Source organism: Vitis vinifera, chromosome 18 (genome assembly GCF_030704535.1).
Source record: "Vitis vinifera cultivar Pinot Noir 40024 chromosome 18, ASM3070453v1".
Taxonomy (NCBI): Eukaryota; Viridiplantae; Streptophyta; class Magnoliopsida; order Vitales; family Vitaceae; genus Vitis; species Vitis vinifera.
The window spans coordinates 2,778,785-2,799,889 of record NC_081822.1 but is presented as its reverse complement, the minus strand read 5'-3'; the positions used below and the strand labels follow the sequence as shown (position 1 = coordinate 2,799,889).

The 21,105-nt window shown below is 30.7% G+C and overlaps 1 protein-coding gene across 2 annotated transcripts; it reads right to left on the bottom strand.

The window, feature by feature from the left end:
- Nucleotides 1-4,677: 4,677 nt before the first annotated feature.
- Nucleotides 4,678-15,877, bottom strand: LOC100254009 (probable L-ascorbate peroxidase 6, chloroplastic/mitochondrial). Of its 2 annotated transcripts, none has more exons than XM_003634376.4 (12): nucleotides 15,432-15,877; nucleotides 15,184-15,333; nucleotides 9,730-9,850; nucleotides 9,560-9,660; nucleotides 9,380-9,467; nucleotides 8,453-8,520; nucleotides 8,278-8,364; nucleotides 7,037-7,111; nucleotides 6,845-6,922; nucleotides 6,639-6,743; nucleotides 5,178-5,252; nucleotides 4,678-5,038 (listed from the first exon to the last, which is right to left on the bottom strand). In XM_003634376.4, the coding sequence occupies exons 1-12, from the start codon at nucleotides 15,633-15,635 to the stop codon at nucleotides 5,033-5,035; spliced, it is 1,158 nt and encodes a 385-aa protein (XP_003634424.1). In that variant the 5' UTR covers nucleotides 15,636-15,877; the 3' UTR covers nucleotides 4,678-5,032. The 2 variants fall into 2 exon arrangements, with proteins under 2 accessions (XP_003634424.1, XP_002285865.1); XM_002285829.5 differs by having other exon boundaries at nucleotides 4,678-4,887.
- Between the last annotated feature and the right edge of the window lie 5,228 nt (nucleotides 15,878-21,105).

The following is a 21,105-nucleotide window of genomic DNA, read 5'->3' as shown; positions in this document are numbered from 1 at the left end:
ATATAATTTTATTTATGACATTTTATTTTTAATTATTCTTCATATTTATTTCATTATTATTTAAAACAATCCTTAAAAATATAATTGAAAATTATTATATTTCTCAAAAATAACTTTTTTTGTTTTGAAAAATATAAATTATTTTCTTTTTTTTCTTTCCTAAAAATAGAAAATTATTCTTAAAAATACTTAAAGTTGATTTGATCATGTAATTTAAAAACAATTTTCTATTTTTTAAAATAAAAAATACTCGTTAAAAATAATTTTTTAAAATAAATTGAATTAGAAAACAATTTTAAAAAAATTAATAATAATTGTTTTCACTAATTTTTAATTTTTTAATTTAAACATGACCAATACTGAAAAAAAAAAACTTATAAAAACAATTCTTACCCATTTTTTAAAAATTATTTTTCATTTCACTTTGTTTTTAAAATTGTTTCCAAATAACAAAATTAAATAAGATTATAAATTTTTAAAAAGAATTTTTTGTTTTTAAAATCAAAAAATTGTTTTTAAATTATACTATGAAAGCGAGACTTATAAAGTCTTAATTTTTTAAATTAAAAAGCACAGTTTTAGAAATAACAAAGAATAATTATCAGAATTATTTAAATTTTCAGGGATTACAAAAGAATGACGTAATTTACTTTCCAGATACGACTTTCTGGAATACAATTCTTTTCAAAATGCAAAGTTTTGAAACTTTGAATCTCTTTATTAAAAGAGACCACAAATATTATTCCATTGAAACGTGTGATAATGTTTTGACTTACCAGAACATTGCGGAATTACCAAACTGCCCTCCACGTGGAAAAAAATATATATCACATATATTAAAATAGAGATTAGTTGTTTCATGAAAGAGACGTGGACGTATTATAAAAGGGGGTTGTTGTAGTTAAGTGAAGATCTGATAGACTGCCCACTTTCCACCAATCAGGAAAGCTCTTTTTAAATGGGTTGGGCTGATTCCGACCAACCGGTTGGACCCGATGGGCCACGGGCCCACAAACCTTACCAAAATCAACTTTTCATTGGATCTTTTGGGATCTTCAACTGGATTCCGTTTTTGTTTTATGTTTTGCAAACTATTTGGACAAAAGGGTAGTTTTGTAATTTGGTATGATTGTGAGAGATTAAATGTGGTAGATTTTTTATTTATTTATTTTGTTTAAACAATAAAAAATTGGAGTGTTTGTTAATTTTAAAGTGGTCGAAGGGGGCAAAGCAAATTCAATATATTCTCATTGTCGCATGCCCTTTTTTTAGTGGACAAATTTGATTGATGAGTGCTGATCTGTTTCCTAATGTTTTAAATAAATACATGCCAAAAAATGCATTCTAAGAAGTTTGACGTGGATAATAAAAATAATATCCCGTTGGGTAATTATTTTTAAAAATTAATTTTTACAACAAATTTTTAAAATTATTAGTATTATTTGAAAACTTAAAATATTTTTAATCTATTTTTACTGATTTTAAAATTAATTTTTACATATTATAGAAAAACCACTAAAATATATTATTTAAAAAATACCTTATTTTCTATCTTTAAAACAAAAAAATAAAATATAAATTTATAATTCCCAAACATATTTTTTAATTTTTTATTTAAGAAAAAATAAAAAATTTATTCTTAAAAACAATTTCACTATGATCCACTAAAAAACCATATTATACTCGTTTCAAATATTTTAATCTCTGAGGGTGTGTCCACAAAACAAACTATTCACCAATTCACATATATATTTTCCTCCTTTATTTTTATTTTTGGAGGCCTTATTTTAGAATATGCATGCTATGTTTAGTACAAAATTATAATTTTAGGCTCAAATTAAAATTTTAATAAAAAATAGAGGAGGATAAGTTTGAAGGCAGAGGGCGCTCTACTCTATATATAGGATGGGGGGCCATGAGCCGGAGTTTGACCGCAGCCGTGGCTGTGATGTATATCCAAAATAATTATAAAAAAATCAGATCATTTGTCTGTCAGTGGGCGTCATCATATCATCGTGCCCGTTCATATTCTTCTTTTCTTTTTCCCGACACTTTGACTTTTGCCTGCTTGTCAAATTTTATAACCTTCCTTTTTCATTTTTTAATATTTTCTTTTATATATATATATATATATATATATATAAATTCTTTTCTTTTCTTTTCTTTTCTTTTCTTTTTCCTCAAGTTACATGGCAATTTTGCTCCGTTATTTTCCCGGATTGTGATAATGACATGTATGGTTGGATTCATTCATGATACTTTCGCATGCATCCCACGTGGCTGTCCAACGACGCGTTGAAATGCAAATTTTAGAATTCAAAGATTTCGTGGAGAAAGCTAGAAGCTACCACCAAACGCGGCGACATTCGGTGGAAATTTTTTGTTTTTGACATTTGGGACGTAACAAAAAAGAAGTTGGATTTAAATTTAATAAAAAAACTTTTATTAAACTTCATTTTAATTTATATTTCCATAATCAATCTAAATGAGTACACAAAATCAATGAGCTAGTTGTGGCTATGATTGATGATTTGTACATAAAGAGATTAGAGATTAGAGATCACATCATTTGATCACTGTTAAATTTTTTACCCCCATGCAGATGATGGGTGCCCCATTCTCAACCAATGGTGAAAAGCACATTATGAACAAATGAGAGAACTCCTCCTTAAAAATAAGCACAATCACAAGACATGTAGAAAACCATCTCATACAGGTTTGAAGTTTATTTTTGAATGGGTTTTTTATCTTAATTCAACTTGCATAGAAGGTTTCAAATTATGTCTAGTTGTGAAAATTTAACCTGTTAGAGAAAGGAATACCAGCTTTATCAATTAGAAAGGAAAACACTCGCATAAAGCCTTTAAAAGGCTCCTAAATACTAAAAGAGAAAAAGATGAGTAAGATGGTATCTGCGAAAATAGAATAGGGGTAGGGAGAGTCGAAGTTGAGAAAGAGGCCTTTTCATAGCTCTAATGATGGAAACCAAGCAAGGCATGGCATGAGTAGTATTTGACCCCACAAAGAGGGTAAAAATAATGAACTTTATCAACAAAAAAATGATGATAGTGAAATGGGAGAAAAGGAAAATGAGATGGGAGACCTGAGGAAAAAGAAGAGAAGGAAAGGAAAGGTGGGGGGTAAAGGCTTCCGCAGGAATGATGGATTCATGAGGCTTATTTTAAGAAAACAGCTCATGTGTTACTTCATTGGGAGCACACCATAATTTCTTTCTTCATTTTCAGCTTTTCTTTTTATGGGGAGAAATGCAGAAAGCGAGCCAGCTTTGTTTGCTTCCTAGTCTTTTGAGTCAAAGCTGGAGAACATGTCCCAAACAATTTTTCAAGGATTCCAAAAGCCAAAACCATAACTTGGGAACCTCACAGAGTTCCACCTTTCCCCCCTCCTTTTCATCTTTTACTAATCACTTTTCCCCAAATCCAAATTAAAGAATGCATTTTAGATGGAGCAACTTTTTCTCACAGGAAAAAGATTTTCCCTTTTTGGGTAAATATACAAGAAAAAGCTTCTACAAGTTCTACTGAACTGAGTCTCGAAATCTTCAAACCCAGAACTTAAAAGAAAATTCTACCTTCAAATAAAAACCTTGAAAATGAAAATTCAATTTTCAGCCAAACAATCCATTATATTTTTCCGACAAAGATTGTTCTATAGAATGGACGAGGCTTTTAAGAATTTCAATGCAGATGAAGCTAGTCAATGCTAGGATGTCAGTGATTTTTAGTTTGGGCATAGAAGTGGTTTAGCAAGCCTCTAGACATATCCATTAGATTTGAGTTTGTATTTAATTCATGTCCTGGGTACTCCAGAGGAATCTGTTTTTATGAGCCCAGATCAGATAAGTTAGCAAGGTTGTGGCCGGTATCAGTAATCTGCCCCAGAAGTGCAGAAGCAGATGGGCTTAATGAGAAGAAAACCATTAGATGATGCTGCCATAAGGTAACAATTAAAGGCGCTACTAATTGAAGCTCATAGGGTAATGAAATTCAACACTTTAGTATAAAATTCGGCTTAATAAAATGGTCTATAAGTGATAGTTCATTATTGAAAACCTGCAAAGAGATTATCTTTATGGAGGTATTTTCCACACACATGAAAAGCAGAGGGGCAGTACATGTTGAACTTGGGCATTCCACATGCCATTGAAATTGGAATAGGACCATTGGTAGACACATAAAAGGCAACATGAGTCCTCATTTACTTTGCAATTTTCCAAAGGTTACCCACATCTATTATCTATGTATTGAGATAAACAGAACCATGTTCGACGAATGCAAGGGAACAGCAAATGACACCATTTTAATGGTGTCCATGTAAGCAACTTGATGCACATTGCTCATGAATCAAAGGTGAAATCAAGGTTTTGAATTTCAATTTCATGTTCTTCTTCGATGAACTAGGTGCTAATCTAAGAGGAGCTAGTTTGCATGAACTAAAAATGTCTACAGCCAGAAAAGATAATGCAAAAAAATTTGCTCTTTCCTTCCAAACCCAATCTCCTACCACGTTAGTCCATGGAAACATGAACCCTAGGGTTTGGGTTTGAGACATTTCAACTAATCAGAGTAACCCTGATGATATGGGTTTCTTTACCATATAATGATGTATATCATGTATTGATGCAGTGCCACTTACTATACATAGGAAAGGCCTTGATTAATAAGCCGAAGCACAGATAGATGACTTCAATTTCCATTAAATAACTCAGCAAACCTAGTTTCCAAACAGAGTTGTCAAAAATGCCAAAACAGCAATCACAATCATGATATTTAGAAAATAGTTGGACTGGAGAGGCTTATCTGGGCTTCCACCAACTGCTTCATACTCTGCACGAATCTTCTGCTTCATAGCCTCTGACAGCTCTTTCTGCAATTCAAATAGGCAACACTATTGAATCTTATTCCTTTCTCCTTCATTTAGACTTCCAAGTTTTAGATGTGTGTTCACAGAATTTGAAAATAGCTTCATCTTGTGTTATTAAAGATACGGCAAAAGAAACATGACACTTGTTTTAGTCCTGCACCAAACCATGTGAACCAGAAGAGATGAACAATTTGCACACATACAAGTTCCTTCATTAGAGTCTTTAAATCAGGAAAATGCAATATATTCTTGACAACCATTAACTAAAAGAAAATTAGGAGAAAAGATCTAACCTTCCCGGATGAATACTTGGCTGCCACAAATTTCTCTGGTGCAGCTTCTGCAGGACCATCATCTATCACAATACCCTGTTCAGCAAATTCCATAACAGTTTCTTAAATAAACCACCAAATTCAGGTTCTATAATAACAGTTTCTTAAATAACAGTTTCTATCACAATATCCAATTTCTTAGATTCTATTCCTGTCTACCCTACTAATTTTTGTGGAAGTCAAAAGTTCCTTTTAAAGTCAAGGCCTTTGCTTGGTTAGTGGCACATAAGAAGATAAATACCAATGACATGCTACAGTTGAGGAAGCCTTTCAAAGCCTTTAGTCGTGATTGGTGCATCCTCAACAGGGGTAGTGAGACGATTGATCATCTCTTCTTGCACTGTCCGATCACTTTAGGTTTGTAGCATAGGATCTTTTCTCAAGCGGGGATGAATTGAGTTCAGTCAGGCAGTATTCATGATATGATGGTGACCTCCTTCAAGTGTTTTGGGAATTCTAATAGAGGCAAGACTCTCTAGAGAATAGTGTGTCTCTCTTTGTTGTGGATTGTGTGGAGAGATGGGAACGCTAAGATTTTTGAGGATACTTGGAGGACGCTAGAGTTGAAGTGGGATTTTCTTCAGTTTTATGTTTCTTTTTGGGCTTACTATACAAACATTTTTAAACTCTATCCTTTGGGTGTAATTCAGCTTAACTGGCCTTCGATTTGCACACCTTAGGGTTGGGTCTATATGTTCTAGGTTCATTATACGTGTATAGGCCTTTTGTCTTTTTGTATAGCACTCCTTGTTTAGAGGAGGTTTTCTCAGTTTCTTGATCAAGTTTGTACATCTTGGGGAGGACTTCTCATCCTTCTCATGTTTTTCTATTTTAATACAATTGTTCATTTCTGATCAAAAAAATAAAAAATAAACCACCAAATTCCTCGTTTTCCTTTTTCCTTTTTCAATAGAAAAGATTGAGTATACTGATGTTGAAGAAATTTTTAAGAAAACAGGATGGTTAATAATTGTTCAGGGAGTTGGGGTTGCATGCTTTTGTGTCTCCTGAGAAGGCTGGGATGGGGTAAGAAACTGTTAACATACCATAAAGCAAACAGAACAAATCACTTCAATTATTTCCAGCATAGGTGCAAAATTGGTATCGAGGAGTTATTTTGGCATAAAAAATGTCTTTAAATTCCGAAATTCATTGAGAAGAAGTTATGAAAACAAAAGATGCCAGTTCAAACAAGCAGCATTTGGCCAGACATTTGGGAATAATTTCAAAAAAGAATAAGATCAAGAAATGATTTGAACTCAGATGGACCATACATGCCAGAAAAATAACAAGGGTAATGCTTCCCTGGAAACGCATATGGCATAAGGGCCTCAGAAATTGGTCTATATTTAGAATCTGCTAAAGTTTTTGAAGAATGCTGTGAATAGAAACAAATTGCACAAGCACCAAAGGCTAACAAACCTCAGGAGGATCAAATTTAGCTCCAAGGTTACTGAGTTTTGCATGGGCTTCAGCATAATCTTTGAAAAATGCTTCTTGATCTACCGCATATTTCTCAGCATATACCTGCCAAGTATGCAACATTTCATTAAAAAAATAAAAAATAAAACAAAATAAACGATGATGCACACCATAACTGGCTTCCCCAGAACATCAATCTGTTTTACCTTGAAAGATGGATCTTCGAAAAGAATAGCATCAGTTGGCAACACAAGTAGTTCTTCATCTATTTTTTCTTTGATATCCTACATAAGATCACACACAATCAGCAAAATGAAGTTCTATATTTCCCCACAATCCACCAAAACACCCAGGTCTTCTTTCCTTAAATAATAATACAGGTTGTTCTGGTTCCACACCTTGAAGTAAGAATTATCAAACTTCAGCCATTGCACTGTCCAGGACTGTCCTCCTGGTGCCCCTGGTCCATCTTTCTGTCAAATAACAACAGTTGAATTAAATTCCTCAGAGTTCATTATTATCATTACTAGACTAGTTCATTAATTGATTGTCAACCAATTTTCAACTCACGTCCCATTGGAAGTAAGCAATGTTTGCAATTGTTTATTGTATACATTCTAATAGAAGCAAAATCAATAACATAAAACAACCAATAAACATGCAGACTGCAGAGTTCAAGGAGCACAATAGAGGAATGTGTGGAGGATTGGAAAGGTCTTGCATGAAGCTGAAAGATATGGTTCTCAAGTCATTATTTCGGTGGTCAGGCAGGGATAAGGGACTTTATTTGTTGCCTTTCTTGGGCTTTGTAGACAGTGGGAGGATTGGTTAGATTAGTAGTGTTGTAAGCAAGTTTTTTGAGCACTTCTTATATACATCATCTGTCCATGGGCCACACCCCTTCTTTTTGTTAGGCACCTCTTAAAACATTCTGATCTTTTTTTTTTTTTGATAAGTTTTAAAACATTCTGATCTATTGCCCGTCCAAAAACAAAAGTATCACAAGGAACAAACAAAGGAAAAGTAGTGAATTGTGATGCCCAAGTGGGATAGTATAAAATGTGCAGAGCATAGCATAGCAACCCTGCATTACTAAATATCCTGGATCATTGATGATAAGAGCATACAACTAATATCAGTGGATGGTCACTGAAAACCACTAGTTCAGTTACCTAAACTGCATGTAATTAAGCAAAGCTATTTCCACACTAGATTATAGTGGATTAACTCTATCAATGGTTAGCCACATAGAAATGATCCTAAGCCAACGGCTCTTCCCCTAAATGATTAGCAAATCTCCTTTTCAGGGTAGATAAGGGAAGACGAACGAGTGAATCTTTACCTTTAGTAGGTTTAAAGAAGAGAATGTTTTAATAGCTCTTCACAATGACTATAGAAATCATTTCAAAACGAGTGAATCTTTACCTTTAGTAGGTTTAAAGAAGAGAATGTTTTAATAGCTGTTAACAATGACTATAGAAATCATTTCAAATCTTCTATGATGGCTAATTAGCAGATTTTTCATACTAACACTTCAGTAGAAAAACCTCAAATGAGAATACAGTTGAGGAATTCCAAACTTGAGTTGCCCTTAAAACTGCATTACTTAGCATCATTTAATAAAAATGCTGACAAATACCGTATACTTAGTCTCCGGCTTTCCCCAACCACTGCGTTCCGGTCTGGACCTTCCTAGCGTGTGTGCACCCGATAATGCAACTATTTCCTAAAGATCAAAAAGTTCAACAGTAAACATCATATATCAATAGAGATAACACTTAAGAATAAAGTAATGTGAACTTGATGAATATAACCTTGTCATTTAGCCCCATTCTGTAGAAAACATCACGTAGATGATCAGCAGGTGAAGGGGGGCCAGCATCTAAACATCAAATCAATACTTCAAAAGTTAGTTGGTACAGATGACAATGAATTAAATCATAAATACAAAAAAACAGAAGTTCACCTAAATTTATGATTCAACAATACACTTCAAGCAAGCTAATTTGCAACAGAAAAGAAAAATTAAAGCTCAAATAGAATTTGTTGACAGAATACTATACTGATTAAATCTTCCCAAAATAGGTTGAACAAGGTAAGATCCCATGCCTGTAGGTATGAAATATCAATACTTGGTAAAAAGAGCAAGAGAAGGAGGATGGATCCTCCCAACAAAATATAAGAATCTGATCAGAAATGTGACTTAAGCTCCTCCACTATATAAGGAAACCTATACAAAAACTAGTCCAATTATGGCTATTTATCAAAACTGATCAAAGCTCCTCTCATTGTTGTCCACTTTTTTTTATTGACAAGCCAAACGCCAATTAAGTTGAATAACATTGAGGGGAGTGCCTTTAAATATAGTAGTACAAGAAGCCCATAAAGAGGAATAGAAATGAAGTAGATCTCACTGTGTCTCTACCATCCTCCACTTTTCCCTAAAAATCCTATCATTTCTCTCTCGCCACACAATCCAAGGAAAAATAAGGCAAACAATTTGCCAAAGGGTCTTGCCTCTAACGGAACTCCCCAAACCTCTAAAAGAGATGGTCATTATGTCGCATATGCTCCTGAGCAAAACCCAATCCATTTGGCTAGACTAAATAACTTGTGCCATTATGTCGCATTTATTTCCACCCTGATCCTTTTGAACTCCACATATATATCAGAGAGGCATCAAGCTTTAACAAATACACTATTGAATTTGTACATGCTCCACTTAGTCACAGTTATCTTACCAGGAAGCCTCCCTTCTTCTGGGCACTGTTCAGGTCCTGAAGCATCCACCCTTCCATACTTCATGGGGATTTTGGGTCCGCCAGCCTCCTGAAATTTTGAAGGATTTGGTCAATATATATTTTTTTTAATAGCTCAGCAATTTCAATTAACATTGACTCCAATGGAAGATTAAGCAAGACCTCCACGGCAGTAGCACTGGCCAATTGGAATAAGTCTGCATATGTCACACCAGAATACTTGTCTTTGATAGGCTGAAGAAGTTTCACTGCATTAACAAGACCTGAGATGCCAGATTGTGAGGACAATGTCTGTCAACCAAACTAAATTATAAACAATGTCAAACCATTACCTGCATTGGCCCCATGTTTCAGCTCAATTTCAAATCTCAGACTTCCATTTGCTCCACCTCTTAGAGGCCACTCCTCAATGTTCTTGTTATAAGTACCTGCGTCATGCCATCCTAGGCGAACCTGTTTCAAGAGAAACCATTTTTACTCATCTTTCTACTTTGTCTTAGCATCTAAATAAACATATCCAAAGGTCGTTTTTTTAAAAAGACCATCTCCTTGATGCCTAGTTAACATTATGTTACAGCTAAATTAAAATCTATAGTTATTATATTTATGTTATTTTTTAATTATATATACATACGTACATATATATAGACGCACACACATATTTTAATCACATAATTTTATTATTTTGTTAATTTTATTTTACCTTTTGTAAATGTTCTAGGTGGGGGAGATTTTTTAAGAGAATTAGGGATTTTGATGTATCAAACCAAGCTTTTTATATTAGATATTTGGTAATATAAAAACTCTACTATGATATGTTCTATTGTTTTAATTGATTTTGGTGAGCAACAGGTGAAATTTGGTTCGTGGAGTCAAATTTCTGCAACAATTTGAGTTTAAAGATTGTTGTATATTGGGGAAGAGAGTCAATCAACTTTGTTTAGAAGAGGCATAATTTCTCTCAAGAGAAGCGCATCTGCATGTCTTTATCAGATTTTTTTAATCCCTATCCTTTTCTAATTAATATAATAGTTTATTATTACTATTGATTGTTGGAATTTAGATGAAGTACTTTTCTGATTTATATAATATTTTATTATTATTAGTTATTGTTAGAATTTGGATGAATTACTTTTCCATTGATTGCTTCCTAAATTAATATTGTTTCTAATATACTTATCTTTGTACCAACGAGAAAGCCTTTATGCTTATATCTCTCTTTGTCTTTGCATCTAAACAAGCAAACCAGACACATCCAAAGATCCTTTTTAAAAAGACTATTTGCTTGATGCCTAGTTAACATTATGTCAAACTACTTAAAAAATCATAGACCTATGCCATCCAACAAGCACAACAACATAAAGCTCAGATAGGGAATACCTGATGGGAGACTAACAAAAACTGAAGATTTGTAAGATTACACATGATAACATGAGTAAGTATCAATGTGAGATGAAAAAAATTAACACTAGTTTTCTAGATCTGTTGATTTTATAACCTCTTCTCTAGTGTGCTGGTCCTCCATCTTCCTTTAGTTTTGCTTTTATTTTTGACATGTCAACATGAGAAAAGAATTAAGACTCGTCATCCAAATTTAATATAAAATGATTTAAACAGATAAATATAACTATATTATTTATAAACTTTTTTTTCTACTAAACAATGTCAAAAGCTTCCCAACATACAAATTAAAAGTAATAGCTAGTCTCATATATTCCCAATCCTTCTATTACACTAATCACTAAGGTTATGTTTGGTTAGTCAAATAAAATAGGATAGAATTTACATATCCTAAGATATCATTTTCAATAGGATAAGATATCCTAGGATATTATATCTAATAATATATGTTATATCATCCTCATGTTTGATTTGTAAAATGAATAAGAAATGGAATGTAAAACTATATTGCATTTCTATCAAAAGTATAAAATCTCTCTCATATTTAGTATTATTTGAAAATCATTCTATAATTAATAATTTAGCTAGTGTTTGGGCACACTATTTTTTCTTTAAAAATAAAAAGTCCAATTCAAAAAAGTAAAAAATTTACCTTGTATTCTTAAAAACTCTTTTCAAATTTTAAAAAATTGAGGAAGTGAAAATTTTTTATGTTCTTAAGTTTTAAAATTTTTGAAAGTGTTTTCAAATATATAAGGTATCTCCCAAACTTTTGTTAAAGAATTCCTATATTTTATATAAGACTTTCTATATTTTATATAAGACTTTCTATTTGAAAAAAAAAGAGGAAATGTATCGAAATATGCACCAATAAGTAATTTTTTATTTCTTTATTAATAATATTCATGATTAAAATATTTAAAATTTATAAATAAAAACATATTACATTATATTGTTAAATATATAGAAGCATTTTGCATATATTAAAAATTATATTAAATGATACTACATATTTTAGGTTGTACTAATACATTTTTTTTTAATTCTTTTATTTTTTGGACTAAAAATTTAAATTCATAGTCAAAAGCCTTTTTTATAATTGGATAATAAAAATTTAAAGAAAAAAATAGAGGAAAGGAATAAATCTATGATCCATAGGATATGTATATCTCATATCTCAACTTAAAATTATTGTATTCCATGTAGAGGGGATATAGAAAAGGGAAAAATTATCTAAAAAGGTAGGTTGAGAATGATAAGGATCTTAAAGGGTTGCTTAGTTTGTTTCAATCCTTTGGAGGATAGAAAAAATGAAAAAAAAAAAAAAAGGGTCCTCCAAAGGCAAAAATCCTGAAAATATCCTTCAACTAAAACCCCAAAATACACTAGTATGATGTATTGGATGCTAATGAAGACATGAAAAGGAATATATACTACTTTTACTTTTATTATAAAATATATGCACAATACTAATATATGATACTTACAACATAAATATACTAACATTCGAGAGAAAAAACTTAATCTAGTTAGCTAGTCTATTACATGCATATGTAAGAAAAAATGAAGGCTTGGCATTAGGAAGCCTTTTGCTCTCAATGACTCTTTGTTAGGCAAGTGTAGTTGGAGATTTCCCTTGGAAAGTGAGTATGTGGAAGTGGGCGATAGTTGAGAAGCTTGGGGAGGACGAGTGAGGATGATGTTTTGAGGTGCTAAGAGGGGCATATAGAGTCGGGTTTTAGAAGGCTATTGGTTAAAAATAGGAGGATTTTAAAAGCAAAGTACACTTCATTATAGGGAATGGGAGGATGGTTAAATTTTGGTTAGACAAGTGGTGTGGAAAAGCATTGCTAAAAGACTTTTTTCCTACTTCATTTGTCATTGCTAGATCAAAGGAGTCGTGGGTATCCAATATGTGAGAGCAAGATGGGGGAAGGGGGGTCATTGGAATCCCCATTTCTCTATACACTTCCTTGATTAGAGTTAAAGGTGGTGGTGGCTTTCTTGCAAACTCTTCAAAAGCAAGTAGTAAGGCAGGACTTAAGAGTATAGAATGGTTGGAGCCAAGGAGTGGAAGGTTCTCAATTAAAGATTTCTATTACTTGTTGGTGCCTAGTGGTTCAAAGATTTTCCTAACTAGAGTCATTTCAAACTCGTGGATCCCAATAAGAGTAGGTTTTTTTGCATACGAAGCAACATGGGGAAGGAGGTTGGCTCTAGATCTCTCGAAAAGAAAAAAGGTGTCTCTACTGAATAAAAGCTATAAGTGTAAAAAGGAAGAGGAATCTATCAATCACATGTTTCTCCATTGCTCTACAACAGGGATCCTACAACAGTTAGTTTTTTCTTCATTCAAATTGAAATGGGTAATTCACTCCTCAATTAAACCAATGTTACAAAGTTGGAATGGATCTTATGTAGGAAGAAGGTTGAAGAGAGCTTGGTTGCCTACCACTTTGATCCTTTTTTAGACCATTTCGCATGACAAAATGGGGGAGCTTTTGATAATGTGGAAATTTTAGAACAATTGCTTAAATCCTCTTTTATGCATCATTTCTTCAAAGGTGTTAAGACTTCACTTGGATGGGTCTTCTATGTCTATGACAAATTTCGTTCATTTTTTAAGGGAAAATTAGCTTGGAGAAATTGTTGTACTCTTCTTTTGCCTCTCTTTTTGCTTGTCGCCTTTAGTACACTCCACGTGTACTTTAGTGTGCCTTAATTTCATTTTTTCATGTATTTTCTCTTTTTGTTTGTGATATTATTTTTTGTTTGTTTATCAAATAAATAAATATACTAATATTATGATATATTGTGACATTACCTAATTTGGAAATTTTTTAACTTTTTTTACAAAACTAACAATTTTGTCAGATCATACTATACTCCCTAAGCCAAATAAAGTACCAATTTGAATTCATAAGCCTTGTAGGTTTTTTATAAAAATTATTAAGCAATTTTAATGTATCGAATGGATGATGCTAATGCACTAGTATGATATGTTAATACCACTACCAATAAGGTATAAATAAACATTTCTAAAACCTTTATTATAAAGGTATAACACAATTGCACTACACTTATTATACAAATACACTAACATTAAGATACATTCCCACAAAACCATACTTACAAAATTTTAAACTTTTTTACAAAACTAATAATCATTTGTTATCATGCTATACTCTCGAGCAAATATTTGTATGTTATTTGGTTGATGGGTGCCTGTGGAAAATGACAACTCATTTTTTTGAGATAACAAGGTTATGAATTGGTTACTCACGAGCAAATGCAAAGTTTGTTGCAACGTGTACAAAATGGCACAATGACTTTGGGGTTTGGTTTTCATATCAAATATTGGAAATTAACTTTCCTCTTCTACTGCTTTTTTATAAAAAGAAATCAAATAAAATAAACAACTAAAGAAAATGTATTTCAAAAAACTTAGTTTTTTTTATAGGTAAAAGCAACTATATTAAAAAGAAAAGAGTATACACGATGTACACGAACAAAAAGTAAAAAAACTTAGTTTTTTATAATAAAATAAGAATACATATATATATATAATTTTTTTTCCTTCCTTTTTTTTTTGTTTTTCTTTTTTATGAAATTTTTTCTTAATTTTAATTTTATTTATTTATTTTTTCCTATATTCTCTCTTCCCCGGGTTTTTTCGACTTCATTTAAGCAATCTCATTGCTTTTTTTCTCATATTTGTATGGAGTAATTGACAAGAGGTGAATCATGTAAAATTGCCTTCTCATAAGTTGGGTCCTCCAAAGGAATTTAATAACTAGATAACCCTTTATTTCCTCGTTTTGCACAAAACACCCTTTTAGATAATTTTTCAATAAAAAAAGTTTGATAAGTTATCACATCTGAATGAACATGTGATGAGATAATTTATCTCATCTCCACCAACCAACAAACATGGATTGAATATTTGGATTGTAAACCAAACATGATTTAAAAGTAATGCAATGGTAACCAACTGCCCAAGTTGCTTCTTCGAAAAAATACGATCAATTTTTTTTCTTCCAAAATAAAAGGCATTTATATGTCTCACAATTCCAAACATTGGTTAAGACTTAGGAGAGAATAGCATAACTCTTAAAAGCAAAACCAGAAAATACTATGGGTGAGGACCAGCTATACAGGAATAATGGTTTCAGAGGCAGCGGATTCTAAAGATATTGTTTCACAGCCAGTGTTGGATGGACATTCATGTCGAGAAATGGTAGCAAAAGAAAGAGGAGATTATGCAATAATTTAGTTTAAAGCGAAATCATCTAGAAATTCAACAATAGATTTCATTGAATCAGAAAGCTGCATCACCCAAAAAAAAAAAAAAATTCCAAACAAGAAATTAAAATTGAGCGCATTACCAAAAGAGGATGACAAAATTTAGATTTGAGAAGCTCCTTGATGTCTTCTCTAGCACTCTTCAGCTGATCCGGATCGGATGCCGAGCATTTCGGAGCCGCCACGGAGCTGAAACCCAAGCCACCGCTGGATGCACGGACCGAAGTCGTTTTCTGCAAAAAAAAAAAAAAAAAAAAGGAAAAAGAAAATGAGGTTCAGAATCAATACAATCGCATAAAAATATAGACACGAAAATAGAGAGAAAGAGAACCTGACGGTGGAGGAGGTGAGAGAGCAGAGGAGAGGATCGGAGGCCTTTGAGAGAGGAAAGGGAGAGTGAAGAAGGAGAAGGAGTTGAAGACGAAGTTGAAAAACCGAGCCGCGCTCTGGGGAGGAGGCGGGAGGAGGCCGCGGCGGCGCCACTCAGAGAAGCCATTTGCGGTGGTGTCAGAGAGAGTGAGAAAGCCTCCGCCATTGGATTTCACTTTCCTCTTTTATGTGTGTGGCTGCCTCACTCTTTTTTCGGAATCACCAATTGGAGCCAACTTATAGGTGTCGTTTGGCTGTGGGTTTGCTTTTATCCACTCCCTCTCCTGTGTTGGCTGTTTTCCGACTTTATCCTGTATATTTCTCTATTCTCTTCTTCTCACCAAACATTCCTCGGCATGAATCGAAGATCTCACAACCATAGTATGTTTTTCGCTCCTTATAATTTTAGTCCACAATAAAAATATTTATATCTTGTATATTATTATATACATTTTCTTTTTTATCCCTCCATATCCGTGTTTGATGAATAAGATTTTTTATTAGTTTCATATACGGGCATGAGTCGTTATAATTTGATTCAAATAATTAAAATAAAAATTATTATTTATTTATTTATATTTTTAAATAATCTAACAAAAAAAAGTTAAGTTTTTAAATAAAAACAATATTAGAATGAATAAAGAAACATATGGTTTGTTTGTTAATGTTTGAAAATATATTTATATATATATATATATATATATATATATATATATATATATATATATATATATATAATAATTTTATTGAAAAATAAAAATAAAAGTAATTATTTTTTGTGGACTTATTCTTCATGAAATTATTTAAAAATTAATTTTTAAGATAAAAAAAAATTATTGGTTAACCATTTTCAAAAAGGGCTGTTTGACAGCCCAATAAATTTGACTTCATTGGTTTGTTTGGTAGGCCTGCCTTGATCCTCAAGCAATTGACCCGCCTCCAGAGTGGACTAGTGGAGTGCTCATTATTTTATTTATTTTTAAAATTAAAAAGATATCTTAATCAATCATACATGCCTTGTTTGAGTATGATCACACTGATATCCTTTATTTTACTTTATGAGGTATAAATTATTTTCTACCCTTTATTATACATCGTACCTCGTATTTGGTTCTGTATTTTTTTTTTCATTATCTAATTATAATGGTGACATTAATTTTCAATCATTTAAATTACAATTATCGGTGGAGTTTTATTTTCATAATTTAATTTCCTTTATGTTTCTCAATTAATTTAATAACCGTAATTTGTAATCTTTATATAAAACTTTAATTTAATAATTAAACGAGAATGATTAATTATTAATTAATATCTTAGTTTCAAATTAAAAATATTTATTTTCTTTGAATTTATACCCATTGAATATGCACATTTACAAATCATTTCTTAATTTCTTAATTATAATTTTATTTTATTTTATGAAAATAGGCTATGAAACAGAATATCTACAAATTTTATTAAAAAACGAGTTACAATAATCTTTGAAACAAAACTTTATAACATTTTTACTAAATTTTGAATACTAAATGATGAACTTTATATTACAGATACATTTTTTAACTAAACATTCTGTTATTTTATTTATTTTTTTATAAATATGACGACAATCATTTAGATCTTAAAATAATTTTCAAATATCATTTATTAATAATATAATGAAACTATTAATATTACTTTTTGTTGTAACAATCTATCATTATTTTTTAATCACCTTCGATTTTAAATTTTAAGAACTCCTTATTTCTAACATCTATTAAAGTCATACATTTTGTAATAATTATTAAAATATTACATATATGTTTACTTACAACTATTTTTATAGTTCCATTAAAGTTTTGGTAACTCAATTTGATGCACTCTCACTTATTATTTTCTATCATTGAATCATTAATCTTAAAGATTTTTTAACTTTATGATAGTTTTCTCAATAAAAGGAAAAGGATTTGATTTGATCTTCCACAAAAATACCCAATTTCTATTAATCCATATATTTGATAAGACAATAACAATTTTTTCATAGGATGATTGCAAATTTTGTAGTTAATTTTATATTCTATATACACCATTTTAAGCCAAGATAGAAAGTTACCCGCATAAAAAAGAAGTGTAGGACAATTAAAAATTAAAATATCAGTTTCCACGTATATAATGGTAACTTGATTTTACAAATACATCAAAATATATCAAAAAATACAAATGAGAGAGAAAGAGATGGGCACTTTGGCATCCTAATTGATGTGATGTAAATTATTTTAATTCACAAAAGAAACCAAGGCAATTGGAAGCGTATTTTTTGTATTTGATTCATCTTATCTTTATAATGAATTAAATAATATTTTATATAATGGTGTTCATTGACTTTCTCAATCAATTTCAACAATGATGATAGTTTTTTAGCTAAAGTTTAAGTTAGGAATCATGAGTCTTGTCAGTATGGACATTCAAGTCATCGGGTGTGGATATTCAAGTTTGTTAAAATATATATTTAAACTTAATCATAATTGAGTTATAATTAATGAAGAGTTTTTAGTTTTAAGAACCCATTGTTTATAGTAGCTAACACACCATTTCTTAAAGCTATATATTCCGTAATAATTATTAAAGCATTACATATATGTTAACTTACAACTATTTTTATAGTTCCATTAAAGTCTCTAGTAACTCGTCTTAATGCACTTTCACTTTTTATTCTATATGATTGAACCATTGAAATTTAATTTAAATATTCCATTAATGGAAGGAATCCAATGAATCATTTTTTCCATAATTCGAGGGACATTGTATCATTCGTATTAAAAATAGGAGTCAATCATATAATCTTAAAGTAACTTTAAGGTAGTTTTCTCAATAAGAGGAAAAAGGTTTGATTTGATATTAAAAAAAAAACACTCGGTTTCTATTAATCCAAACATTTCATAAGACAATGACAATTTTTTTATAGGATGATTACAAATTTTGTAGTCGATTTTATACTTTTTATACACCATTTTAAGCCAAGATAGAAAGTCACCTTCTTAAAAAAGAAGTGTAGGACAATTAAAAATGAAAATATCAATTTACATGGATATAATGGTAACTTGATTTTACAAATATATCGAGATATATAAGAAAAAACAAATGATAGAAAAAGAGATAGACATTTTGGCATCCAAGTTGATGTAAATGTAAGTTATTTTAATTCACAAAAGAAAAAAAGACAATTGGAAGCGTATTTTTTGTATTGGATTCATCTTATCTTTACAATGAACCGAATAATATTTTATATAGCAGTGTTTGTTGACTTTCTCAGTCAATTTTGGTGGTGATTGCAACTTTTTAGCTAAAGTTGAAGTTATGAATCACGAGCCTTGTCAGTATGAACATTCAAGTCATCAAGCATAGATATTCAGAAATACATATCTACATATTACCCCGAGGTTGTGCTTTTCTCTAAAGGGTACTTGGTGGGCAAGTACCTATTTTTGGTGCTACCGACAATATATAAACCCAGTAATATGTCCTGAAGCAAACTTTTTTACCATCTCATATGCATCATTTTAGTCTAGCTCTAATATACTTTTAAATCTTTTGGCTTCATTATAATTTCAGCTACATTAAGTAAGGGCCCTGAATTGGCCCGAATATCAGGAGTCTGGCTTAAACCCATAAGTGGTCTAATCACCCTTATAGTTACAATTGTTGGTTTCGATTTTTAAATTTATAGTGATCCAGGGCCTAAGCCCATAAACTTATAGCAGGCTTGAAACTGGGCAAGATTTTTAAACTTACATGGTCCAGTGCCTAAGCCCATGAACTTACAGTAGGCTTTGAACTGGGCCTATGGCGTTGCATTCATTATTATTATTGTTTTAAAAAATCACTAAAAGGGAATACCCATTTCATTACCAAATATTTTCAGAAAATCTGAATTATTTATTAGAAAATAATGCTGAAAATACCTATTTTATCCTTTAAAAATCTTAATTAGTTGCTAAAAAAAGCTTTAAAATTATTTTATTCGTATTTTTTCCATAAAAATCTCAATTACTTTTTAAAATGCTAACAATTTGTTTCCAGGAAAAAAATATTATTAGAAATTATTTTATTCCTAAAATATTCTAAAAATAATAATTGTAAAAATTATTTCCCACTCGAGCTATTTTTCAAAAAAAGAAAACTTAATATAATGACGATTTTATTCTTAAAATTATTCAGGAAACTTCAAGCTATTTGTTTATTAATTTATTCCTCAATATTTTTAGAAAAAATACATTAACCATTTACCACTTAAACTTATTCACAAAAATATTTTCAGAAAAAAAAATCTTGGTGGTTTCGGAAACAAACACTGCCTTAGTCAATAAATGATATTATTGTATATTTTAAAATTTTAAAAATTGTTGTGATTTTTAAAAAATCAAAATTCAAATTAAAAGAAAAACAATAAAAAGTTATACAAACTATTTAATATATTTTATAATTATTTTTTCTTATTCTAAATATATATCATATTTTTTTTATCCAAAAAATATATTTTTGCCCATTATTTCTGCAAATGATATTTAACATATTTTTAAGTAATTAAAAATAAATTTGATTTTAAAATTTGATTTTTTTATTTTTTTTAAATCATTGTATAAAAATACGATCATATAAGACTCTTTTAATAATTATAATTAAAATAGAAATAAAATCGACGCCTTGATCTCAACTCAAGCAGAGGTGGCACATTGCGTGTGATTGGCCCTAGTGTTTGTTGCACCGGTCCCGCCGGCCTCAACGGAAATACCTAACTCCAAGAAAATTATGGAGATCGCCGGTTACACGTCAGGGCATCACCGTAATCAATCAGCTAAACCGGGCCCTTCTCAAACAATATTTTCTCCGTTTTCTTTCTTTTCGAACACGTAATCTGTGCCCACAATTCTTGCTCTCCACAAATCAGGGGATTACCATGTTGATATAATGTGGGACCCACGTGAACATATCCAGCTCCATAATCTCATATATATATATATATATATATATATATATATATATTAAAATTATAAAATATTTATAATAATAATAATTTATTATTATTATTTTGGGATTGTGCGAGGCAGATGAAACCTATGGTTTATTGGGTTGTTGCACCTTGTTTTTCAATTTTTTATTTTTAATAATTACAATTAAATTTATTTTACAAATTATTTTCAATATTCAGTATTGTAAACTAAGACATATACGAATAAGACTTTTTAAGGAAAAAATCAACTTTCTATTTATTCTATTTATAGTGGGTATGATATCAATATTATTAATTAGTTCAACGACCAGATCCACCCCTTTTAATATTTCCTGTACAGGTGCCCATTTAGGCATTTTCGTCCATTAGACTTCGGCTTCACATATTATTAATTAGTCCAGCGTGGCATCAATGAGGGGATCAAAGTAGAAATATTTGTACAAAGGGACTCCATAATCCACACTATTCAAAGCAGAAATGCATTTCATTACTAGCATTTTTTTTAAGTAATTAAATATGATTCGAAAATAAAAGAGAAAAATATATTTTTAAATACTCATATGAAAAAATCATAAAATAAAAACACAAATATATAAAATACAAATTTTAATTATTTCAAAATAATTAACATTTCATATCTTGTTTGACC